General features: G+C 41.2%; 1 protein-coding gene across 1 annotated transcript in view; it reads right to left on the bottom strand.

Moving 5' to 3' along the window:
* The window catches only part of LOC105931871 (RNA-binding protein Musashi homolog 1), a 34,215-nt gene extending 25,698 nt beyond the window's left edge, over window positions 1-8,517 (bottom strand). The window contains exons 1-4 of the mRNA XM_012870754.3: window positions 8,348-8,517; window positions 7,643-7,683; window positions 6,738-6,819; window positions 5,501-5,585 (exon numbers count right to left, since the gene is read on the bottom strand). Coding sequence (XP_012726208.2) covers window positions 5,501-5,585; window positions 6,738-6,819; window positions 7,643-7,683; window positions 8,348-8,412 — 273 coding nt within the window. The 5' untranslated portion in view covers window positions 8,413-8,517. The remainder of the gene's footprint in view (window positions 1-5,500; window positions 5,586-6,737; window positions 6,820-7,642; window positions 7,684-8,347) is intronic.
* Window positions 8,518-27,019: the final 18,502 nt, after the last annotated feature.

Genomic DNA, 27,019 nt, shown 5'->3' with positions numbered 1-27,019 from the left:
TGATTCTTCTAAATAAAATGTGTAAAATCAAATGATAAGCTTAACATCAAGCTTTTCCTGGTCGGTACGGATTCCAGTTTTGTTTTTAAAAGTCTGGCCTGGAGATTTCGGTAGATTTCCTGTTTATCTGATTTATTTATTTTTTGTCCCACTAAGAAACCTGCTTTAAAGTACACCCTGTGGGCTGATGCATTAATACGAGGAGAACAGGGGGATATTTTTTTTTTTTTTTAGTTTTGATGGATTTAATGAATAGAAAAAAAATCAAAATTTTCACCCTTTGACCCGCCAACCGCTGTTCAGAGCCAATCAAGAGAAAATTAGCCCAACCGATGGGTGCATCTCTATTTACAAAATAATATGTTAACACAGTTCCCTCTAATTGAATAACAGCATTAAGAGATCACGCTCGCCACCGCTGGATGCATTGCACATGAGGTTGCAAAAAGGATGCAATCCGTCACTTATTTCATTTTTTATTTTTTTTTCTTAACTGCGTTTATGGGTAACTGGAACCAGAGACGGTCATTTTTTATTTTTTTTTTCTGGGAACATCTGCTCCCGTCTCTTCCTAATCCTGTAACTGGTTTCAGTGAAGCGTTTCGCGGAGAAAAACAAACACCGTACCGCCTATGCCCCCTCTGCGTCCAGAAAAACACAACTGCACACCAGAGGCCCGAGGCAATACTTTGCCCCCCGACAGGAAATCTAACCTCCAACCAGAAACAGCAGCCTCAACAGACCCCTCTCCCTGAAAACAATCGTGTTTGTTGTATGGATTTATGATGCTCCGCTGAAATTTCACCTGTGACTCTCAGCGTTTTTTAGAAGGGGGGATTAAAAACAATCCAGGACGTAACAGCACTGTAAATGTTTAATAATCTTTTTAACCAGCTGCACGGACCTTGCACCAGCTAATGTAGTTTTCCCTTCTCGCCCTGTGCGTCCTGCTGCTCCGATAAACAGCCTTCCCATGCACCTTCCCCTGGCTCCCTCTTTGGCCCTTTGTGACATTTGCCAGCAAACCTGAGGCTCAGCATTAGAGGGCAGAAACACTGGAGCATCAACTATTCTTCCTCGTTCCCCAGAGTAATGTCTCTCTCGAACCTGATCTATAACTACAGGGGCTGGGTGTGTTGCAGAAAAACAGTAATGGATGGATTTTTTAGCACCACTTGAACCTGATGTTCATTTATTTGGATCAATTATTTTTTTTTATGTGGTGTTTCTGGGAAAAGGGCCCAAAACTGAGAAAACGTATAATGTCCTGCAGCTGGATTTTCTGAATACAGTCTAACGAAAAAAAGAAGAAGGAAAAAAAAACTTTTCAGCTCCAAATAAAAAAATACAAACCTATATTTTGATCAGAGACAAACTTAAATTAGATTGTGTCCTGGGCAGCATCATGTCTTATTTATTAATTTATAGTTTTTTGTTATTTGTACTGTTTTTAGGGTGGGGTGTTCACCTTTGATTCAGTATATGGCCAACTATAGTACAGTAAATGTTGTTTTGTTTAGTAATTCACTCATTTGGTTCTTTTTTGGTTCTTAGTAAAAAAGAATAAAATCATTGGTTTTTACCAATGATTTTTGACTTCTACACTGTATTTCTGTCACTCTGTAGTACAAAAATAGCACTTTCCTGATATTTACATGCAAAAAGTAAAGAAGCGATCTATAACCTAATCTAATTGGTCTTGGAAAAAGCAACAATGAATGCTAATATTCTAAAATCAAATCAAACTTTGCTGTTATTAGATTCTATAATGTATTTATTATTTTATTTATTATTATGTACCCTTTATACACATACCTAAACACAAATATAAGAGTAAAAAGTAAACACAGATCATCATCCCCCCCCACCCCATCTCTAAAATAGGGTTATCCATGGAGCATAAAAAGTTGATATTAACTGGTTTAATATTCAAGCTGTTTGCTCTGGTTCCTAGCCTGCAGTCGCAGCCAAATGCAGTCAGAAAAAGGCTCCAATCAAGGTGAAAAGTGGCCCGGCTTTTATTTTCACTCTGTAATGTTTTTTATAGCTAGTCAATTTTACAAACTGACAAAATGAGTTCTTCTTGTAAGAAAGAGAGAAGTGTAATAGCCTCTCAGCCAGCTAACCAGCAGTGCACAGCAACACACGGTTGAGGGAGCAGCGATGCGTTAAGAAAGGTATGCCAGAATATTTTAATGCTTTGAACGTCCTTGTTGCTTGGCGCTCACATTGTAAGTTTGAAATAATAACTGAATAAATGGCAGCGAACGTTCGTGTTTTGACTGGCGGCCATGTCTGTTGTAGACCTTTTTGATGCAGATACTATAGAGTCGGAACATGTAGAGCCACTTAAATTCCTGTGCTTACAAGCAAACACAGGAAATGTTGAGATTTATTTAGGGACACTAAGACTGAAACATGACCCCTGCACAAACGCAGACAGCAGAAAAGAAACAGACAAGTAGCCTTAATCAATTATATCTGTTAGCATCACAACCAGATTCAGTTTGATTATATTTTCCAGGTCTTCCCAATTCAAAATAAATCTCCATTTAAAAGTTTTTAAAGATTTTAAAATTCTTTTAAAACATGATTTGCAGAAACCTACACAAAACATGAAACTGAGATATTTAATTTATTTTTAATCTAATTGAACTTTCAAGAATTATCCTGTACTTATTGCTTATGATAGTTTGGTATTACAAAAATAAAATTAACACCTGCTAAATTTAGAAGAGTAAACATACTTGTTTTATATAACCCATTTACAGCATTACGAGTGATGTTCTTTGGTCCTGTTTCCAGACAGCTGATTTATTTTTCCTGCTCAGCAAACAGAGGGTGGAGGTTACGAGCAACAGGTGGGGGAAGGGGCAGCGCAGTGGAGCTCTATGTATCATACAGCTCCAGGATTCTGGTCCTCTGCCTCCAGCAGCCACTGTGGCAGCTTAGCGGCTAATGCTAAGGAAACTAGCTTTCAGCCAGATGCATGCGTTCTTCAGAACGCTCTGCTCTGTCCCTTTTACTTGTCACTAGACTGTCCGATTTCTCGGATTAACATCATTATTATTATTATTATCGGTTTCTATGTACTATTTTTCTATTCCCTTTTTCGGTTTATTTCCAGTCCGGTCTGGTTGTTTTTTGACATTCTGAATATTTAGGATTTCTTTATTTGTAAACACACGAACAATAAGCACTTCTATACAGCTAATTCAGTATAACATGCGCATCATTCATGGATGCACAATATCGGTAAATATTGTAATTGCTACGGTATTGTTGAAATTTGCACTGATATTCTCATTATAACACCCCCACCCACGTCTCATCCACTAACTTTTTTTTAATTGTTATTTTAGGTGTTTCTGATAAAGCTTAATCTCTGCTGCTTTAGCACTAACTTTAGATTAGATTAGATTAGATTTCCCCAATGTGGGATTTCTTATCTTATCTTAAATTATATACATATATAGGTAGACTCTGGTCTTCTTTTGAGTGTTTCTGAATATTTGTGGTCCTACTTACTTTGAAATTCAAAGTGAAACAATAATTGTGGTTAGCAGGGGATGAATGCTTTGTGTTTCCAGAGATTTTCATTCGTCTGTGATAAACTTTGACAGTCATTTTTTTTTTAAGTTCTTCTGCATCCTTTACTGGGGTTTGGGGGCAACAAAAGCTCCACGAACCACACTTTGAATGTTTCTGATCAAAAACAATGTGAGTAATTGAAAAGAAAATTTAAAACAGCACCAGCCATGATGTGGTAAAACTTTGAACGTACTTCTAACACATTTTGACAAATGATTTATTCCTGTTACGAAACGTTCGTATCTTTACCTCGCTACGCTGTTCTTTGGGCCTCACAGTACATCCTGTTGGCTAATGTGTTCATGGCATAAAACCAGCCAGAGTTTTAATGAATAAGAAAAGATCCCAGCTTTTCGGCCCATCGACCCGCCGCTAGCAGCCGATCAAAGAAATCGTCAGATTCCGATTCAGAGTGCCGAATCTCCAGTTTTCCGATCGTTACAATGCCCGCAAAGTATTTTTGTTTATAACAGGGCAACGTCTAATCCCCACCAGCGACCCGCCAAACTGAGCATCCAGGATCACGCACACACACACACACACGCACACAAACAAACTGGGCTCTGACTTTCAGATGCTTCAGCAGCACCTAGTTTTAGGAGGTAATATGACTCACTGAATAACTCTTCGCAGTTGCTCAGTGCCTACTTTGAAGCAAACAGAGCAACAGGCCTGTTGTAATAAATCTAATAAAAGCAGCAAAAGCTTCAAATATTGCAGGCTTCGAAATAACGAGATGTAGAAAAAGTGAAAGTCTGGCATGACTTGACATTATCTCCGCGTGTCAGAGCTGCGCCGCCCGACTGAGTCCAGCGCCTTAAGTTTATGCAAAATAGCTGAGAAGTTGTTATGGAGACATGAATCCCATTGGGCTGTGCTGTTAGAGCACCGTCTCCAGAGGCTGGCGTCACCCCCAGCAACAGACTTGCTCCAACAACTGCGCCCAACTCTACCTTTTTCCTCCACCCCTGGGCTCTGCTGCCATTCTGTGCCACCAATTTTCACTCTCAAATGATCCCATTGTGCATGCATGGGTGTGTGTGTGTGTGTGTGTGTGTGTGTGTGTGTGTGTGTGTGTGTGTGTGTGTGTGTGTGTGCGTGTGAGTTCAAGCTGACGAAGACACACCCTGTCCCCGCTCCCGCACCCAATCTACATGACCAAGACAGCCACATTCACACCTTCATGGATATTCAAATCTCAGTCAGCTGCTCGGAGTCACACCAGAAACAAGCCGCTGAGATTCACACGTCCTCTCAGGCCTTTTTTTCTCCCCCCCCCCTTATATTTATTAATAAAACCAAACACAAGCATGACCTCTTTCTGGCAAATCGTCTGTCCCATTTACCCACATTTGAATTTTCAGTGCTCCAGGAGCATAGGAGAGGACTATTTTTTTCTATATAGAAACTCCCTGATCCGAGCAGACATGTTTCCCTACAAATCTCATAAATTACTCCCATATTCAAATGAAAGACTTCACAGGCTCAACCTGAAACAGGCTGGAGCTCAACGCCGACAACTTTTTCCCTTCCCCGCAACTTCAGCTGAAACAACTTCTCTGAGCTGCGCGCTGTGCACAAGACCTGCGAGGGGGTGTTAGCGGGGGCTCCCGCTACCCCATTCAGGTCCCCCAGGTAACCATGGCAATGAAGACCAAGAAAGAACGCTTTCATGTCGGCGCCCTGAACCGGGATTTGGAGGGGGGGGGGAAATGAGCAGACAGGAGAGGCAGAGGGAGGAGGAGGAGGAGGAGGGTGGCTGCTCCGAAATGCACTCCTAAACTTTACAAGCCATACAGTGGGAGGCAAAGTGCACAGAGAGGCAGGAAGAATAATAAAAAAAAAAAACAACGAGCTGGTAGAAAAACTTAGCCAACCATAAAGCACTTTAAAAAAAAAAACAACTCACCGTTTTGGAGTCCAATTCATGTCTGTTTTGCGCCAAAACCTTCTCCACACCGGCCTGATCGGCGTACGTAACGAAGCCGAAGCCCCTGAAAAAAAAAGCAGAGGAACGACATAAACTCACACGTGCGGCCATGTTTGGTGGGAGAAGCTCGCTGCTCCCTCCACGGGGGTCCTACATGTGAAACTTTTTTCCAAATGTGAACTCAGGACAGACGAGAACAAGCTTAAACGCGCAGCAATAATTATTCTTGGTGCTGCCATTATAACACTACAGCGTAATGATTACTACGGCTACAAACCTGTTATCAACAACATATATGTTATCATTATGATACATAAAGTCCAGGATAAACACCTACTAAACCTGGAAGATATTTTAACAGAGATTTGCCAATCCTGGCATCCTGATTCCTGTTTGTTTCCCCCTTTATTACTAAAACACATCATAGGAAAATTAAAGGGGCGACGGGTTATTTAATAAAGCCATTTGTTTCAAATTTAGACATAAATGTAAGGAATTACATCATCCCGTATGCATTTGTTTCAATAAACCGATAAAAGAGAAATGTGCATCTCTTAATTGACGCGTTTATAGACAACAAATATATAGCTGGAGCTTTACCATGTGAGGCGTTTAAGAAATATTTAAAAACTCAGCGTTTAGTAATTGACCAAATGACCACAGCCAATACAAGAGAAAATTATCTCCGGTTTTTAAGCGTTTTAGTGTGCAGAATATGACGCGTTTTTGCTCTTCTGCTCTTTACTGATTGATGAAAGCACAACAAGCTGCTATCAGCTACTCTATCAAGCAGACTACCTGCGCGGGGAACACCTACAGTCAGCCGTCTGAGCACAAGCACCTCACAAACTACGATAGCTGGAAAACAGCGAGGAGCGGAGTCCAAGTTCTCTATCAAATATTTGCCAAACAGCCAAAATGTGCCTTTCTTGTAGCGGCACAAGCAGCCGCCCCCCCTTATGGCCCGCTGGCCGGCAGTGTGCAGCAACAGGCCGCCACCCTCCCCTATAGCAGGAGGGAACTCCACAGCGTCTCATCAAACTCACTAAAAAACTGTAGCCACGGCGGGACATTATCAGCGGTCACCATCTGGCCACCCCGCTTGAAAAGTTTCTGGGGGCGCCCCTGGAGAATAAGCCCCGGAGAGCAGGCGTGAGGCATCCAGTGATAGGACGGCGGGGCGCACACGCCTCCTTTAAACCCCCCCTCTTCTTACCTCGACCGCTTGGTAACGGGATCCCGCATCACCATGCACTCCTTCACCTCGCCGAATTTGCAGAAGTACTCCCTGAGGCCCTCTGCAGAAGACAACGAGGACAAGCGAACTGTTAAATAAACTCAGGAAGGGGGACAAGTTCTCCCAACAACAGCCCTCCACACACACACACACACACACACACACACACACACACACACACAGACAGAGGCATGCGCTGCTGCTGCTGCGGTGGCCGGAGAGAAACAATGGGGTCGGGGGTGGACCACGTTGTGTTTGTGTCCCTCTAGACCTCCCGGATCACAGCAAAAAAAAAAAAAAAAAAAAAGGGGGGCCACAAAACCAGATTGCAGGTTGTGATCAGCAGCAGCAGCAGCGGCAGCAGCATCTGTGGGATAATAACACGGCTAACTAGAATAAACTGTGTCCGCGTCTCCCCCAGAGCGAACGCGGCCAAAACGAGGGCAGAGAAGCGCACGGCGCGTCAGCCTGGACTCCGATCGACCGCGGAACTTTTATTATGTGTGTGCATTTATTTTAATAGAGGTGCCCTCCTCTGTTATTAACTGCGCAAACGAGCGCACATGCAGGAAGGAGGAAAGGGGGGAGGAGGAGAGGGGGGTGTACAGGCAGACAAGTCTGGTTGTATGTGTGCACGATTCCCCCGGCGTTAATCTCCTGCGTCTCTGCGAGTCTTAAATCCGAGGAGCTGATCCTCGGCGAACAGCGAGGCTCTTCTGTGCGGGGGAACATGTTTCCACGGCGCTCCGATCAACTTCCAGACGCACGGAAGCCGCCGTGCTGCATGTCAGCCGGAGGGAGAGAAGGAGAGAGGGAGAAGGAGAGAAGGAGGGGGGGCTTGGTTTCATCCAGACAGTGTTAAAGTAGCGTGCGGGACAGCTCACCTTGCGTCGTCTGCCAACTCAGACCCCCGATGAACATTTTGCTGAATGAGAGAAACACAAGCCGTATAAGTCACAGAGCACCACAGCACCAGACAGAAAGCCCCTCTCTCTCTTTCTTTCTTTTCTTTTTTTTTTTTTTTTCCAGCACATGTATGAGGAAAATCTGCATGGTTTGTGTTATTGTTGTTTGTTTTTGTCGCTGTTATCTAGCAGCAGTTTAAAGTAAAGAAGAAAGCATCGGCCATGTTGCGAAGTCCCCCATCGGCCAGCCGGGCCGTTATAATCCCCGAGAGGAGCAGCAGGAGGAGGAGGAGGAGGAAATAAATAATGATAAAAAATAAAATAAAATAAAAATAAAAAATACACGGGGAGAGGGAGGGAGAAGTTGCGGCGTGGCCGTTTTGGAGGAACACCGCGATAAATAAACAAACAAGAAGGATGAGGAGGAAGGGGAGGGAGGCAGGCGGAAAGAAGCGGTGCGTCTGTGTCTCCTCCGGTGAGTGGATCCATCCCACACACACACACACGCGTTCAGAGAGAGAGAGAGAGAGGACGCACACACACACACACACACACACACACACACACACATGCAGCGTGCTCGTCTTTTGTCTCAGCGCGGAACTCCGCTAAAGTCCAAGGTGAACTCAAAAAACGGGTCCCAAAAACCGCGGCGTGGGGGGGGCTCCGGAGCGGCGCGTTTACCAGGGGTCGTGGGGGGAGTTGTCCGTGCCGGAGGACAGGCTGCTCTGGCTCCCTTCCGTATCCATTCTGCTCTCCTGCTGCTGTGGTTCCCGCACTGGTGAGGCGAGGAGAGGCAGTGAGGCTTCCACCGCTGCTGCTGCTCCAGACTCAGGGGCGGGCAGGCTCGATGAGAGCAGGAGGAGGAGGAGGAGGAGGGGGGAGGAGGTGGAGGAGGAGAGGGGTAGCAGGGGTGGGGGTGGGGGAGGATTAAAAAGAGGAGGGCCGAGCGAGGAAACGCACGAATGCAAGCGCGCTCCATGGAAGAGGCTCCGCCCCCCCCCCACCTCAGCTTTTCCCCCGTAGCCTGGGACCTGGACCTCCCCTTCCTCCGCCGCTGCCTCCTGCACATTGGCTGGGCGCGCGCATGCTGCCACTGGCGCTCTCTCTGTAGTGTTTCCCCGCCGTTCCTGTCATTGGCTGAGCGCAGCAGCATGCTCCATTAAAGAGTATTGAGTGCAACGGGACCCACAGCGTCCTCTGCCAATTCGGTAACCTGTAGGCTAGTGGCATCATAACAACCAATGGAGGAGGTGGAAACACACGCACGTGTGTATATATATATATATATATATATATATATATATATATATATATATATATATATATATATATATATATATATATATATATATATATAATTTGGGTAAGTGCAAGTTCCAGTGAAGAGTAAACTAAACTTTACCCACCCGCTCTGCTCTGCCCCTGGCCCTACCATTTAATCCTGTCTGAAATGTCACATTTGTTGCACATAGTTAGAACTTGATTACTTGGCATTTTAAAGGACGTTGGTCCTGTTATTTTAAGACGTCAACATGAATATGTCTTTCAGGAAAAACGGGGGGAAAAAAATTTCACATGTTTATTCTTCTTTACTCATTTACGGTGCCTTGTAAAAGTGTTTTGTCACCTTAAGTCCATACATCTCGATGCTTATTCAGTGTCATAGGTTTATGCTACAGGCCAAATTCCGTATTTGTGTGGCGTCTGACGGTATTCAAAATTCTTCATCAATAAATATGGCATGTTTCTTTATTTAGCTCCTCGCATGTTAGTAAAGGCTGAAATTATTCACATTCTTCAATAAACTCATATTACATTAAACACATTAATAATATTAATCATAACTGCAATTATTTTGCAGCCTGCAACAGCTTTTTTTTCAGGACCGTCCTTTAGCTCCATTTGTCTTTCCATCATGCATCTCCCACCTGCTTCCGTGTCCCTGCCACAGAAAACAACATCCCCTCAGATGCCACCACCACCATCTTTCACTGAGGAGATGGTGATGTGCAGTGTTAGGTTTCTACCATGCATACAGTAGGTTTTTGTGTCTCGAAAGATTCAGAGCATCATAAATCATTTTACAACCTTCCCCTGCTATAATGTGAGATTTTCCCGTACATTTCAACTGAAAAATAAATGTATGGAATAAATCCATCTGTCCACAGTTTGTGCCCTCTTATCCTTGCAGGGTTGCAAAAGTCTGCAAGACCTAAAAACTCTTTGCTTTCTTTGTAGATCATTTTTCAGATTTTCCCACCTGAGCTGCTGATTTGTGCTGCTCCTCCAGAGACACTGAGAGTCTCATTGCTCTCTTTTCCTTGCCTGGCCTGTCAGTTTGGGTGGATGGCCACGTCTTTCTTGGTTTGATGTGTTCCTTTGTCTTCATGAAGCTGGTTGTTCACTAATAATCTCTACCAAACCTCTGAGGCTTTCAGAGAACAGTTGCATTCACACCTAGATGTAATTAGACACAGATAAACTCTCTTCACTTATTATGTGACCTGTTATACGACTGCATGCTGCACTTTGCACATTTTATCTATTTATTATTAGAGCTTTTACAGCAATCTATTACATAAAATACCAATAATATTGAAAGGCTACTAATATCTTCGAAAGGCACTGTTTATTCCCTAACCATCAGCCGAATGTAAAGGTAGATTTTAGATCACGAGAGATGATTAACACCTGTGTCTTTCTCTAAAGGCGAGCGAAGCCTTAGGTGCATCAAGAGATAAGCAAACCAGCCTAAAGGAGCAAAACGCGGGTGCCACTGCTCCTATGCCATGAATGGCCATTACTTAGAATAGGACTCACACATTTAAAAGAATATTACACAGAAAGCAACTCACAGGATAACAAAAATGTGTTAGTATTACAGTTGCTTTTGTACGCGCCTTTGTCTTGTTTTCCACTCGTTTGCAGAACATTAAAAACTTATTCAGATTATTCTATGGCTAGTGTCTTAAAATATCAATTAAGATTTTTATTTGATTCATTTCAGTAGTTTCTCTGAGCCATGCTAACACAGGGCTCTAAACCACAGACATTATAAATGTAGATGGCTCATCACGTGCTGGAGCGCATCCCACGGCGCCGCCATATTGGATGGGTCTCTCCTGCCCAAGGCTGGCATAGCAGCCAACGGGAAGTAAACGCAGAGGGAACAACTTTGCCCGTATTTTCTGCAGCTTATGGTTGCATTAACCGGAGATAGATTGGTTCTGAAGCTGAGTTTTACTTGGTGAGAGCAATGCAGAAAACCAACAGACAGACCATCATTTATGCTTATTAATCTGTTATCGCTGTATTTCACAAACTAAGGCTGAATCACGTTGCCAAATTAAGTACCCTGGAGTTGCAGAGTACAAACACGTGCAAAAGCTAGACAGAACAGTTCTTTTTCAATGGTCTTAAGATCCAGCCCTAGTTGCAAGCAGGGTAGTGTAAGACACTGGAACGACCTTGAAATTTTAAAGAACAGTTTTTCAAGCCTTTAAAAAAAACGGTGTATGCATGTATGCATAGCATGTAAAACTATAAAGAAATTATTGTTGGTGTTTAGAGAAGGTTCAGGATTGTACCTGTAAGAGAATGAAATAACTTTAAATGAACAAACCAACTTGTTTAACGTGTATTGTTAAAGAGCATACATTTATGAAATATGTTGTTTTAACTAGCGTGTTTCAGCATTAAAACGTGTTTTTTATGTGTAACAGCGTCCTGTATCATAACCACATCGCTGCCGTTTGTAACAAACCGTGTGAAAATCGGGTAAGGATTCAGGGAGTTGTGATTTATTTTAGTCGGGCAATCAGCTTCCTCAGTACAAATATATGCCCTGGGGTCGCGTGAGAGACCCATCCAAGATGGCGGCCGCCGTGAACTCCAATATGCAGCACTAGTGCATGGAGTGCCTACCTATATAATGTCTATGGTCTAAAAACCATTGCTTTGTTGCTCTGGGTACAGTCTTGTGCAGCCTTCCTGCTGAGGAAAGGCAATCCCAAAGCATGATGCTGCCACCACCGTGTGCCACCATATGAAAATACAAATGGAAAAACCTCTTGTACGTCATGCATGCTTTCATCGACTGGGTTAAAGTTGTTCAGTTTTATTTTGAAGTTAGAAGGGTGAAGCACATGCTGTGTTAAGTAGGTCTAGACTACAGCGTGGGCGGCTTGTGAGTTTACTGACCAGAAAAAGAAGTCAGAAATCAACTTGGTCAAATGTGACCAATGAGTCAGAGAAGTTTCTATATTAGGCTTTAAATAGGCAAAATATTTGTATTTAAGATTGCTGTTAAAAAAATTAAATTCAGGAAGCGTAATGGAATGTTATTATTTTCAAATGCAGCACTTGATGGTTGTAATTGTGCAAAACAGAGGCAATTTAGAGGCAATTTAAGTCTGATTCACCTTATATAAAATGTAATCCTAGATGATTTCCAAGCACCTAAAGACTCATAAAATTGATGATAATGATCTCAAAATTAAACAACCAACGCTATAAAAACTGAAATGCAAACCGACCACATTAACATGAATTAAAAAAAAAAAAAAGATAAAGAAGGATCAACTGTATCACTTTTCACTGTGATTACATTTCTTCTTGCGCGAAGTATCATCAAGTATCTGTTCGAATCGCGTGCTTCCCATCCAAATTGCAGGCAGTTTCTCTCCCTGTGCCGCTCCTCTTCCCCTGTGCCTGCACAGCCGCCGTCACAGGAGCAGAGATCACCTGTTCATTCTTTATCCACCGCAACCCCAAAACAGCTGTGATCACCTTTACGCATCCTTCACCGAGTTCCTCATCCACTCACCCCCGTCACGGTTCAGTTTCCACCTAAACCCGATCTCCCCCAATAACCCTGTCCCTCGGCCCATGTGACGGGCGGTGCCAACCAGCTAAGTGGCAGATTAGCAGCTTTAACTCTGACTGAGGCTCGGTCTTTGCTGCTCAGCTGAGCCGTTCCAGCAAGTACCTCACCTTCAAGGACTCTCTAACGCTGTCTATAACAGTTTATGGGTGTTATTCTGGTACCAGATAAAAATAAAAATGACAGATAAACCCTTTTTTTCATCATTAAATTCAAACCCAGCATGTACATGTGCAGTAACTTTGAAGAGGCCCCCTTCCAACTCCCACCAAATCTCCTCCTTTCAGCACCTGACTGAAAGTTTTTTAGTTGGGATGAGTGAACATTCCCAGCACCACATGATGGTCCGTGCATGTGTCGGCTTTGAGAAGGACTGCAGGGTGTTTGTGTGTGTGTGTGTGTGTGTGTGTGTCAGCACGGGGAGGCAGGTCAGGGGGAGTGTGTGTGTGTGTGTGTGTGTGTGACTGTGGCCTGGTGGACCATGGAGAGAGAACAGTATGTAGGACAGGGCCTCGCTCTCGCCAACCTATCCCGGCTTGAGCCGCGGCTGGGCGTGCTAAATTTCTGCATGCATGATCAATGGCGCTGGATGAAAAAGAGAGGAGAAAGACAGCAGCAGGGTGAGGGGGAGGGGAGAGGAACAAGTTAGGGCACTGTTTAAAAGACAGATTCGAGGAAAAAAAATGATCAGGTTTACGCGCTACCGAAGTTAACGCGGCGCCGTGAGTGCTACTTTATCGACAAACGCTGCAGACGAGCGGTGAGAGGCGGAGATTTGTCTCTCCGTCTTGAGAAACTTTGACCAACTTGTTTTATGGACTTAGGCAACAGTTTTTGGCTGATTTGAAAATCTGTCAAAGCTTGCGTGGAAGCAGAATTTACACAACCGCCTGCATGTGCATGTGCATGTGTGCCTGTGGGCGTACCAGAGCTTTTCAGTGCACTCTTTGCTCTCCTCTCCTCTGCCCTAACCCATCTCCATCCCTCTGTCTTGTTGTCACTCTGCCACCTCAGTTGTTTGCCCAATGCAGGTCTTCACTGCTTTTGTTTCCTTGAACACAACTGACCCAGAGCAAGGGGGCCTTTTGTCTGGGAAGCGACCCCTGACCCGCCAGGTCCTGGGACTTGCTCTCCAAGACCCTCGAGGCAGTTTGAAAAAGAGCTGAGGACGGGGTTCCTTAGAAAAGACCCAGAAAGCAGTGCTAGGATAATAATATTACCAATGTCAAAGCCTTTATTTAGCTAGGAGAGATTAAGATAAAGCATGTCATCCTCCATGGTGTCCTGGTCAAACAGCTTCTTTTTTTCTCTTTTTTGTGTGCTGAAGAACAGTTTGGGTGAAACAATAGCAAAAGGTAGCAACATTTTATTTATTCAACCTTTATTAACCAGACAAGATGATTTAGAATAATTCTGCACCCTGGTAAATGGCAGGGCCTGAGAGAGGGGGGGGGGGGGGGATAAAGGGGGCTATGAAAATGAAGTAAAACAGATTATGTAATGTAACTGTTTTATAGCCTGACTGACTCATGGTTGGGTTTGGGATCATTTATGTACCTAAATAGTCCTTTTCTGGTGCTACCAAGAGTCACAGGTTCACAACAAGATAATATTAATCATATAAATTATCAGACCAACAACTATAATACTACTACTACTACTACTACTACTACTACTACTACTACTACTACTAATAATAATAATAATAATAATAATAATAATAATAATAATAATAATCCCAAACCTAAACTAGTGTGTTGCATTAAAGAGACAGAAATTCCTGTGTATACCAAGCCTAGGTTTGTTTTCTGTCCTACAATTAGTCCAGCTACCAATGTGGTCCGTTTAAGAGGAGGCAGGTGTGGGACACACTGGCTCATCAAAAAGTTTAAATAATAAAAAGACAATGGGAAAATTAAATTGCTGTCATTTATAACTTATTCCACACTGACTTAAATCAAACACAATTCATTACCAATAAAAAGCTAAACAAGAAAAATAAAATTTTTCATAAAATTAATAGAAAACGTTGAGTGTTTTAAATTTATTCTTTACAAATGACCATGTCATCAGCATACAATGTATTTTGGATGCCCAAATAAGTTTGCGCCAGAATAAGATTCTCACTGTATAATGAACTTGAGTAAAACAAAACAACTACATTGTTTCATAGTATAATGACACCGACATGATAATTACAAATAAAACGGCATAGGATGCTCCACAGTGATTGCATATGCGAAAATCTCAAAAGCAACACATATTCATGATGCAGTCAAATAACCTAAACTTGGGTATTGCAGTTGTTATAATGATTTTAGAAATATATAATAAACATCTATCAAATTAAGTATTAGTTTTCAAGCATATCTGCTGTAATATTTTAGCTTTATACTACAATTTCAAAAGAGCATCGGCTCTCCTTTGCTTATAAAGCAGTATGTACTTCCAAACAAACAATTTGTCTTTCCTAAAAGTGAGTGAAAAGCATAGTATGTCATTAAAGGCATTTCAAACCACAGGATCAGTGTGATGTAACATTCTTGTCTGTTTGGAACCGTAAGTGTTTGAAACTCTGATACACCTTGATACAGGCAACCGGCCCAACTTATTTATAAAATTAGAAAATAAAATGGGGCCAAAGTTGGGAATTAGGAAACACCAATGGACTTTGTAAGTGAAACCAATGTGTTATTTTCTAAAGTATAACATTAAGATCAGTCAGATTCATTGTTTCTGAAACAGTACAGGTTGAAGTCTTTTTCCATAGAAGGCTAAAAACCTCTGAAAGACCACCAGCTCTCTCTCAGCTCTCAGAGCCCGAAGCTTTGTTTTGAATGTGATTCCAAATATAAACCCCTCCAAGACCTCATTAAATAAAGCAGAGTCTGCTGATAAAGTGAGAAGGATAAAAATTCTAAGTTTGAACATCCAAGAGCTCCCTCAAAGCAGTAACCGGGAAGACATTTAGAGGCACTCCATTTACTGTGAGTGTTTTTTTTTCTCTCTCTCTTTTTCACCTGGCAGGTGGTGAGCAGTAGAAATCATTATGAGAGAGGAGATGGGAGGGAAACAAGCACACCTGCAAATGTGCTAGCAGCTCCACCTCCGTTCTCCAATCACAATCCTTGCATCCCTCAGGGGGGAAGGTGTGGCAGAGGCCGAGAGACAAAGGGAGGAGAGAAAGGCAGAGGAAGGAAGAGATTGAAGGGGAGATTTACATGCAACAGTTGACTGGAGTTTGAGTTAACCTTTTATTAATCGCAGCCACGCTAAACAAACTAGGCTGATGGTGCCGGGAGGCTCCGAGAAAGTCTTCCAAAGGTGACTTCCTGTGAGAGCAAACACACCACTGCCTACCTACCTTAATGACACAGGACTATTTCTGTCTGACGGCTGCATGGGGTGGGGGTGGGGGTGGGGGGGTGGCGAGCAGCAGCGGAAATCTGTGCTGTAATACCGCACAGACAGACGGCTGGGCGGACGAACCCAAGAACAACACACACACACACTCACACACACACACACACACAAAGACTTGTGGGTACAAATCAGCAGAGACCTAACACTTAAAGACAGATTGTCAATATCCCCACTTGCCGCCATGGCAATTGCTACGAGGATCACAGTTTGTTAAAGGACTGTCTATCCATCACTGTCGCTCTTGGTGCATTATTAACTCAGAGATATCTAATTATTCTGTTTCTCATGTCACATCTACAGGGCTATGCTTGGCGTGGCTTTAAATCGCAGTGGCAAACCAAGAAAAACAGTTGGGGGAAAAAAAATAAAATGTTCAGTATCTCGCAAAAACTTTTTGCGGTGATTGAAACTCTTCGAATTTTGTCACATTTATATTGCAAGGTTGAGAGAACTTTGTTATGATTTTATACAAAAGACGAACACAAAGTACTACATGATTGTAAAGTGAATGATAATAGTTGTATTCTGTCACCCAGAGTCAATACTTTATCAAGCCAAGTCTTTTGGGGCTCTGCTCGCTGTGCACATCCAGGGGGTGATATTTTGCTTCACTCTTCTCCATAAAATAGCTCAACACAGTGAGACTGAATCGAGAACCACAATTTTCAAGTCTTGTCACAGACTATCACATGTTGATTAGGCCTGGACCTTAACCGTGCCACTCTATGAATCTACTTTAATCTTATGTAGTTTTGGCTCTATGTTTAATATGCCCCTTTTCCTATAGTACCTTCTTCACACGTCTTGATTTGACTCTACTTGGTTATTAGGATTTTTCATTAGTAATGGTTACTTGGTACCAGCTCCTTTTTAGCACCTATTCGGCCAGGGTTCCAAGTGAATTGAGTCGAGCTGACGGTTGGTCACTGATCGGCTAGGCGGTGGCATCACCTTCTAGGCAATCAAGGCATTTCCGTTGATGGTTGCTTACGGGTACCAGTAAACACCAAAGCAATGTTGTGAGAAGCCTAAAATGCTGTAAAGCGATTACCAGACCATCAAGGACCACAACGGGCAGAGTGGTTTAAAATGGAAAAGGTAGAAGTGTTTTGACCAACTGGACGCCATTTACGGTCACAATCAGTGACAATCGGGGAGGAGGGGAGTATTGATTCAACTCGCCCACTGCATTACTGAATTATACTAGATAGATGATGGTGAGTTTCTTACGACTTTAAGCATCTTTTATGTGACTCAACTCATCGGTGGAAAGCTCACTTTGAACCAACAAGGATATTCTGAAACTAATGCCATTGACTCCTTCATGAAGTAAATCGCTAGTTAGCATCAATGCCAACTACGTGCGAGTTATTGCTTGCTTTTTCTTACGTATGTTGATATTACATGTTGTCTACGTACTTATTCTGTGTGTTTTTTGGTTCCAGAATCTTTCTAAATGAGAGAGGTATTCTTCCACTTCTTCTAATTTGGGCCCCCCCAAGCTCCCCTGATTCTGCCACCGCAACATCCAGGCTTCAAAACCGGCTCCATCTCTGACACAACCAATGTCCAGCGCATCACAGCATCCTGCTCCGTCCCAAAACACCTTGAGTTATTTGCTCTCTGTTGTAGGACAGCCTGTCCTATTTTGCTTAAAATAAATACTTTGCTGCTGTAAACATTGCATCATTATTTTCTATTTTATCTCAGGATGCAGAATATGCTAGGAGTCATTACAGTATGAGTTACTACCCAAGCATTTGTCATTGACCTCAATGGGCATTGATGGCTCATTTCAAGAAAAGGTAACTTGAACAAGTTAATTTCCTTACTGGATGAAGTCATCACACAAATTACTATTCTTAAAAGGTAGAGTGTGCAAATTTTTCGAAAGTTTCCCGAAGTCCCTTTTTGAATAACTGTGCATGCACAAGACCGTCTAACCTTCCTCGTCTGCTCCTCAGGAGGATCGGCAGAAAAAAATCGCCCAAATCCACTCTGGTCGTATTTCTTTCTAGAAAGGCCTTCCTCTTTTTCTCATAAACTTGTACGCAGTTTGCTTCTTGTCACATTCAAAGTATACAGTGAGAACAGCGGAGCTACAATGAACAGCTAACACCGAAGCTAAGCACTTAGCTAACCACTAACCTAACCAGATACATAAACGCTAGAAGTGTGCATGTACAGCCAGCAAGCGGAAACTAATAAGGAACGTGCACGCACACTGGCGTTACGTGAGCGAGTCAGAATAATTTGCCTGTGGGACAACCAATAGATAAGTTGATACCCCCAGAACTCGAGGGACAGAAAGGGGTGAATGCCGTTCAGTCCGAAGGGCAGGGATTGGTTAGAGTTTTTACAGGCCTGGAGCTTTCACAGAGATCAATTTTTTTAACCTCCTTTTTATTAACACATACTGTATTGACTACTTTCAGGATGGAAGGACCATTTTACCCAGTATAACAAAAAGTGTTTCTGAACAGAACTGAAACTATAGCTTTAAATGTGTCAATGTAAAAGGCAACAGTCTTCAGTGATATATGACCTATGTGCCATACTAGCATCTATATTTCCAGATACTGGGCTAGTGTTTAATTGGATCAGTTTTTTTATAGTTTGTCATTCTATTTACCAAATCAAACCAAAAGTTATTAGTTGTTGTTGGTTAAACACCCAGCTTGACAGCCGGAAGCTTAAAATTTTGAACAGGACTCATAAACTACACACACCAAACATATTACGATAGCTAATATCTGCAACCGTCATTGTCTACTGGGCTTATTGTCTATATGATCACTATAGCAAGTTAGCATTAGGTACCATTAGCTTACCCTGACAGGTCATAGCGCGTATCCTTCGGTTCCCACACTCCCTTGTAATTATCCAGAGGGTTTGGTCTTGCTCCCCCCAGCCTTTTCTGGCTCTCTTCTTTTACTTAGAATCTAACAGGAAGCCATAGACTGAGCAGTAGGTCCATAGCTGTGTTTGCGTCGCATACTTTTTGGACTCTGGGGCTGCCTTCCTATGACAACCCCACCCACCTCAAGGAGTCCTCTCAGTTGTAATGAATAATTAACCAAAGCGTGTAGAGTCAAGTAGAGCTGAGTCGGGTCAATCCGGCTAGGTACTAATGGAAAAAGGACATCAGAGTTACAGTTGTGATGGGTTTTACAAAGGGTAATCATGAACGTACACAACACTTAAAATTTTAATTTGTACAAAATTGTGGAAACCATGCATGCTTTTCAGTCCACCTCACAATTGATCTGTGATGTAAAGTTTGACTCTAATACATTAAACTCTGTCATTGTAGTGTGATCAAAATATGAAAAAGTTCGAGGGGAATACCTTTACAAGCCACTGCATGACCTCACGTAGTTTACACGTGCGATTATGAACGAGGTTATTTCGCCCGTCGAGGCTGATGCTTACTCATATTTACAGTAGATGCCTCATCCGACCTCTTCCAAGAGGAGAGAGATGAAGTCACAGGGCAATTGTTGGGAATCACAGCACTGCAAACACAGATGGAGTCACGACCATCTCTGGGACCATCGTCGTGCTGACCTAGAAGACAGGACTGCGCGGTGACTCATCGGTTCTTTTGCCGGTGATGTCGCTCTATCACATGATGGATCTCACACCAGGGCGCCGGAGCAGGGATGGAGCAAGGCAGAAAGACAAGAGAAATCAGAAAAATGAAGAGAAAAGACGAGGAGGATGTGTGACAGCGGAGAAGCTCGTAAGGATGGATGGATGGATAGCTGGGCAGAGTGTGTGTGTATGGGGGGGGGGGGTTAGAAGTCCATACAAGCTGCTTTCAAACACACTTGTGAGGAGTCCGTGTATCTCTTTTAATCCTTTTTCCACTCCCCCCTCCATTTCTTTTCATGGGACCTATCATCACCATTCCTAGCTTCTATTTATAGGACACCAATGCCCCCCCTCCTCATCGCCCTGCCTGTGTGTGTGTATATGTGTGTGTGTGTGTGTGTGTGTGTGTGTGTGTGTGTGTGTGTGTGTGTGTGTGTGTGTGTGTGTGAGAGAGAGAGAGAGAGAGAGAGAGAGAGAGAGAGAGTCTGTTTTAAAGGGCTCCGCAAGAAAGCGATGTCTCCAACTTTTAATCTCAGCATTTGATTCATTGAGGAGAATTTAGGCGGAAGCCAGGTGTGTTTGTGTGTGTATAAAGGAAGGGTTTAATGAGTTTGATTTATCCCACCTTTCCTGTTGTTTCCTGCGTTTGTGTGTGTGTGTGTGTTGATTCCCAACTGACTGCAGAAATGTAAGCCACAAAGGCCTGGGAATGCACAAATCATCCCTGGAAAGTGTTTTTTTTTTTTTTTTGTCGTTTTCGTTTTGGCTCGAGATGTGCCTGTACTTGTGCATATGCTAATTGTGAGAAGTCGGATGGGATATGTTAAGATTCCTGTTATACCCACAAACAGTCGAGTGCGCTGCAGCTTTTTAAAATGTGTGTGCTTTGGCATGCAGGCCTGCCGAGCCTGATGGGAGGCTGTGGTTATTGATTTATGAGCCCTGGTTTGTGGTCTAATCACCAACTGACACATTTGGTCGTCACACTATAAACTAATAGTTAAAGCAGGCATACCGTTAGAACTCGCAGTAAATAATGGACAATCAAAATAAATATCTACATTTTTATAATAGATGTAATTGTGCTGTAGGTAAATCTGATATTTACATAAAGTGTATAAAAATACTTTTTTTTGCTTAATATTTTACATTTAACCAGACTGAACTTTTCATGCTTCCGTTTGGTCAGGTTTATCAGAAATTATTTCTATTTAATAAGTGATTTGTTTAAAAAAAATGTATTACAATCTTTAAATTCAGAAGTTAACATACACATTTTGGTAAAGAGTAAATCATGATGCCATGACTTTGTAAGTTTCTTATAAATTAAATAGAGGAACACCTGTGGACATACTTAAAGAAACCCTTCAAACATATTGCTTCCTTGTGTGTCATCAGGTGAAAATTAATTGAAAAAAACAAACAAAAATCAACAACAAAAAAACTTATCCTGTGATTCTCCACTATGTGAATGCCCAGCTATCATACAGTTCAGGAAAAAGACAGGTGCTGTGTATCAGAGATTAGGGTTGTCTGTCCTATTACAAGGATTTCAAACTTGATACTCATACTAGGAAAAATACTCAATACGCAACACCACTTTTGATACCGCAACAAATATTTTTGAAGGGACAGGGTTCTTTCGAGTTAGGAGCAAAAAATATAATGAATTACTATAAGAAAAAAAAAACTTTATTAATTAGAGAAAACCAAGAAGTAGGGGACCATTCAGCCCTTGTTTAGAGAAATATATAATTTAAGTGTCACTTGCTTGTTTGAATAAACTTAATATCAGTTCTAATATATCCTATAGAAGGATGTACAGTACTTTTGATGAAGTTGTGCAATTATTTTACTTGATTATAATTGCTAACCTTTAATGTGCCACTGTATACTTCCACTTGTGTGTAACTTTGATGATGATAAAGATACATTTTACTAAGAGCAATCTATACTAGAATAAAATGTGTTCCTAAACAAACATAAATCTGCTGTGTATTCAGCGGAAGCCCACTGCGATTTCTGTCTTTTTTGGTCATTTTGCATTATTTTTTTTTTAGTAGTCAACTGCAGCAGCAGGGTAGATTTCTCCAAGGTCCTGTTTTTTTTTTTCTGCTCCGTTTGTCGGCTTCAGTCTGGCTCCACTATAACCTGTTGTTATTAGCCACATTAGCCTCCGAGGCCTTTACAACTAAATAGATTAGTAATGGAGAGTGATGTACTGGTTTGTTTTGTAGCCAACTAAGTCATCACCTGATTAACAAGTTCCTGCGTTAATATGTACTGAAGTAGAACGGAGCGTGCGTGATACATAACTTTGCATCTGGGATGGTCATCTCAGTGGAAGAGCTAAGACTGGCCGACACAGTTTGACATCTTCATCCGGCTGTCAGTGTTCATGAAGCTGATATATAATCAGATAGCATTAGCTCACCTGGGAAGTTTCCTACTTCACTGTTGCAGATACAGGAGCTTTACTGAGCTTTTTAAGTTGCTTTCCAACATTGCTGTAGTAGCAATAGCTTGTAGCATTAAAGCAGCGCGCATGTGGCATTGTTCTGCATTTAGTTTTTTCTTGCCGTCTGTCTCATAGTGAAAATTTCTCAGAAAAATGCTTTTATGTTAGCCTTGTCGGCTAAAGAGGGTGATATTCTGGCTGTACTCTACATCTTAGCGGAGTTTTGAACTTCCAAGCGCAGATCATAAGCTGCATTTCCATTGCAAATGTGCGCAAAACTGTAGATATTCTGCTAATTTTGCAATTGCGGTATTTACATTACATAAAAATACAATTAAAATCACATGTGAATAAGTTTGTTCGCACAATAACTCATTAAAAACATGGTGGCAACGGTTGTAAGCACTTACATGAGATATTCCTATTTTAGCCACGGCATTAGCGCTCATCATCACCTACCAGACGTCGGTGTCTCGCTGAGGCGTTGGAACGACTAGCCCTCCATACTCTGGAGTGGCCATGTTTATGGCGTTTTGGGGAAACTGTAGTCACCGATTTTATAGAAGAGCTATTGATTCAACATTTCTTGTCGTCTTCTTCGTCTTTTTCACCAGTAGTAAAAACTAGTTGCTGAGAATTTGACTCGCGTGACTGTTTCCATTGCAGTTTTGCCACATATACCAATTTTGATGCAGCCAAGAAACCACCTCTTCCTACCGCAAAACATTTTCTCAAAAAATTTAAATTTTTTCAAAACTGTTGTGTTTCCATTAAGTACATTTATCTTCGTAATTACAGTTATCGCAATTTGATGGTCAATTGAAACGCAGATAATGTGTTGGTCAGGTGAAACTACAGGGAGAGGAGCAGCAGCCATCAGAAAAGCCTGATCTTAATTAATCCCATAGGAAACTTGCGGGCAGAGCTGAAAAGTTGTGTGTGAGCAAAGTATACTCAGTTCCGCCAACAAACCTGACTCAGTTATGGCAGTTCTGTCAGGAGAAATGGGCTAAAATACCAGGACACCATTGTGAGAAAGTAAAGTAAAGCTCATTACTCTCACATTTAACAAATACAAATAATTTAAGTCATCCTAGCTGACCTAAAACTAGTAAAAGATTTTTCCTGATTAAATGTCAGACACCGAAGAAAAAAGGTTTTCTACTGTTTATACAGTAGAAGAAAACACTTTAAGCAACACCAGAACTAATAAACTTGAACAAATGAAATACACTTTAAAATGTAAAACATACACCTGAAGATACTATAATTATATGCCAGATGATCCTGTATTAATACATCTTTCAAAAAAAATAGGTTAAAAAATTTTCATTTTAAATTGTAAACATTTATATAATTTAATGCAATAACTTTCATTAGTCAGATTTAATTACTTTTATTTACAATACACTAAATGAAAGTCAATATGTTATGATGTGAAGAAAGTACATCCACATGATCATACATTGTTCTAAAATGATTTAAACATAACTACTAGAGCACAAAAAAAGTATACTTCCCAAAACTTTTAAGTTCTAGGCTTTTTTTCATACCATTACAGTACAATGCAACTTATTGTAACATCTAGAAATGTAATATCTTCATCTCCTACCCCAGCAGCCTTTTGGCATGCAGCCCATATAATCACACTTCTGCTACCGTGTGCTTTCCTGTTCAGAGCATGTGTTCGCTGGTTTTGCACCCAATACCAACTGATATGATGGAAACCTTCCCTCCAAGCTAAATATGTTGATGTAAGTGTGTTATTGTGTAATTTAGAAAGGTATCTTGCAGTCTTAAGGGTTTTGTTTTGATAAGAAGTTTTTACCCAGATTTTTCCCATTATGTAATATAATTCACACTGTGACCTGTTGCAGAAATCCAGATTTCCATTCCCTACCTTTGTGTAAAGCTGAATTGTGAAAGTTATTCAGCGTTCATCGTCATTTGAAGGGTAATTTCCATGCTGGCTTCTGTTAGTATTCAGTATTTGTATATGTACTGGTTTTTATTGAATTACTTATTTTTGCTTTTCTCTCTTTCTAAAGTCTCAACGTCTTTTTTTTTTTAATCCTTCTGTTCATTTAGTTCAGTATGAAATCCAATTGAGCGTACTGCAAAACACAGGCTTACAAAACATTAGTTTTATTTCAATTATCACAATTTATGAATATTTTGAGTCTGTAAATGCAGGTTTGCTCACTTCAGTGGCTATAGGAGACGGATTTTTAATAATGAAATTCTGAATTACAGGAACATTGTTTAACATTTTTTTCAAATAAAAAAAAAACCTTGTTGATTAGATTTAAAGGAATGAAGTCAGATACAAATTTGACATTATTTTTGTGGCCACGGACTTCTTCACTTCTGTTGGATTCTTCATGTTTATTATGTTTCTTTACTATTTATATGCCTCAAATATATGTTATTGCACATAATCATTCTAAATATCTATGATTTATGGTTCCTTGCTGTTTTGTCAACAAATGAACAAGTATAAATGAGATTTTAGTGGCAAAATATACATATATTTCTCAGTATTTGTCCACAACAAGGACATTGTTGGGAGGAGAATCAGAACAATGCCTTGAACAGGACTTCTTTAACTAGGCATTACTTAGCACTGGGACATTGTACGTGTCAGTACAGCTCCAAAAAAAAAAAAATCACTTATTTCTGCTGTAAAATTGAAAACTTAGTCCACTTCCTGTTTGCATAACTTCACAGCCGCAGCTGCAACAACACACTCACAGTCTGGGACATCCCAGTGGGTCATCAGCAGTTGCCTTTTATCTCATAGCCCCAAATGCGATGGAATAATACAGGTTGCATGGGGTGCTGTAAAGGAACAGAAAAAGGTGAGAGCTGGGCACAGAGCCCCGCGAGGGCCTGTTATAGTAGGGAGGATTTAGATGAAGAAGAGATGAAGAAAAACACCGCACACAAAGAGGAGCTACAGGAATCGAATGAGGGAGAAAGAGCAAATAAAAACAGAGGGTGTGTGTATTCTCATTGTGAGTGTGTGTGTGTGTGTCTGTAATGTGTGTGCAGCTGCGCAGTGTCGGAGCGAAGGAAGGCGTGAGCAGAGGGGGTCCATTGTGGGTCTTTGTGTGGCTCTTGATTGTGCTCTTCTCTGGGAAAGTGGAAACTCAACACTTCTCTCCAGAGGTCTGGTTACCAGGTGAGAGAAGAAGAAAGAAAAGAGAGAGGGAGAGAGAGAGAGAGAGAGAGAGAGAAAAAAAACAGAGTGAGAGTGAGAGCTGCATAGGTGTGGAGAGAGACAGACACAGAGAAGGGCCGAAGAGATTGAAAGATTTGGAGCATGGGAGCAAGTAATAAAGGCATAAAGAAAGAGAAAGGAGAAACAACAAGAATAAACAGAGAAAGGCTGGATTTTAATCTGGAAAGAAAAGGCGTGAAGATGTGAAAATAAATGTCAGGATGCATTTCATGTTGTTTTATTCCTATTGACAAACTAAGCAGTTCAGAATCTTTTGCAGTTTCGACTTTCATTCACGCCCGGCGTGAAACGCAGCCGTCTATTAAGTCTAAGATATCTGATTATGTTGCTGCATAAAAATGAATAATAAGAAATATTACATAGTACATTATTTTAGATTCTACTTGATAACAAATACGAAGGTTGTGTGGGTGTGTAAAACGAAGTAGAAACTAATTCTATAAAACATTCTCACTGTTTCTTAATTTTGCCACTAGAAACACATTTTGATAATCCTGGCCTAAAACAGGATAAGTTTGGTCTGATTTGTTAGCATTACGTTTCTCTGGTATCACGACACAAAGTATGGACTTGTAACTGTTGTGAAAAGGCTCCTCCTAGTGGCCATTTATGGAACTTCAGCGAGCCCACGAATGACTTCTTTCTTTAAATCTTTCAAGGAAAATGTCAAGATGTTCACAAAACCTGGAAAGTTTAAAATGTCTGCTTCCGCAAAAGATGACTTATTTGGCCATAAATCCTACTGCATGTCCAAGAGGGGAAAGTATGTGTTGAACTCTTACTGGTTGAACTTCTCCACTTGTGGAAAAAAAGGAACAGTCAGGTCATATTTTGAATCTGAAAATGTCCATTTATTGACTCAGTTATTTTTATCTTTTTTATTTTTACAAACTATATGTATTTATTTATATATCTATATATCTTACAAACAGCTTCAACCCAACACACCAACATTTTAACAAATTCTAAAGAGGAAATACCACAGTCCACTTTGAAGAAAACAGAAAAAACAAATTCATCTTGCGGACATTTGTCATCTTCTCATTTATGATAACTTAAGTTACAATCAGAGATGAAGTTACTTCGGATTTAGGATCCCGTGGAGAAAAAGATTTTGATAGGAAAGTATTTTTGGTTTGTTTGCTTGTTAGAAAGCGACAAGAAAACACTCAAAATAAAGAGATGAGAATAAAGTTAAATGTTAAAAAAAAAAAACTCCTCGAGATGCTTTTTTGAGAAAAACTGAGAAGACAGAAAGATGTTGAGATTGCAATAATTGAACCAAGATAATGGCAATAAAACCTGCAAGAACAGGAAAAAGGGAGAAAAAAAAGATAAAACGGGAGAAAAAGGGCAAAAGCAGAATACAAAAATGGAACACAGAAAAAAAGAGAAAAGAAATGTTTAAAAAGCAGAAAAGTCTCCAGCAGTTTTGTAAATGAGCTGCTTTGATGAAACAGCCGTTCAATCTTTTTTTTTTTCCCATTATTTCCACCTTACTTTCAACATATTGAGAAATCATGAAATGATTATTCGACTAGGGCTGGACGATAATTCAATAACAATATATATCGATCGATAGACGTATATCGATGATAGGGAAAAAAAGGATCAATAAAAAAAAATCAATAGAAGAACAGTTTTCCTTCCTGTTGCATTCTAGCCATGTAGGTCAATATTACAGTCATTATAGCCTCCCAACCAATCACAACGCAGATCCAGGAACGTGCCTTCACTATGCTCCGCCCCCTTCAA

Source organism: Fundulus heteroclitus, chromosome 20, assembly GCF_011125445.2.
Source record: "Fundulus heteroclitus isolate FHET01 chromosome 20, MU-UCD_Fhet_4.1, whole genome shotgun sequence".
NCBI lineage: Eukaryota > Metazoa > Chordata > Actinopteri > Cyprinodontiformes > Fundulidae > Fundulus > Fundulus heteroclitus.
The sequence above is the reverse complement of the archived record's forward strand: the minus strand, read 5'-3'. Positions and strand labels throughout refer to the sequence as shown.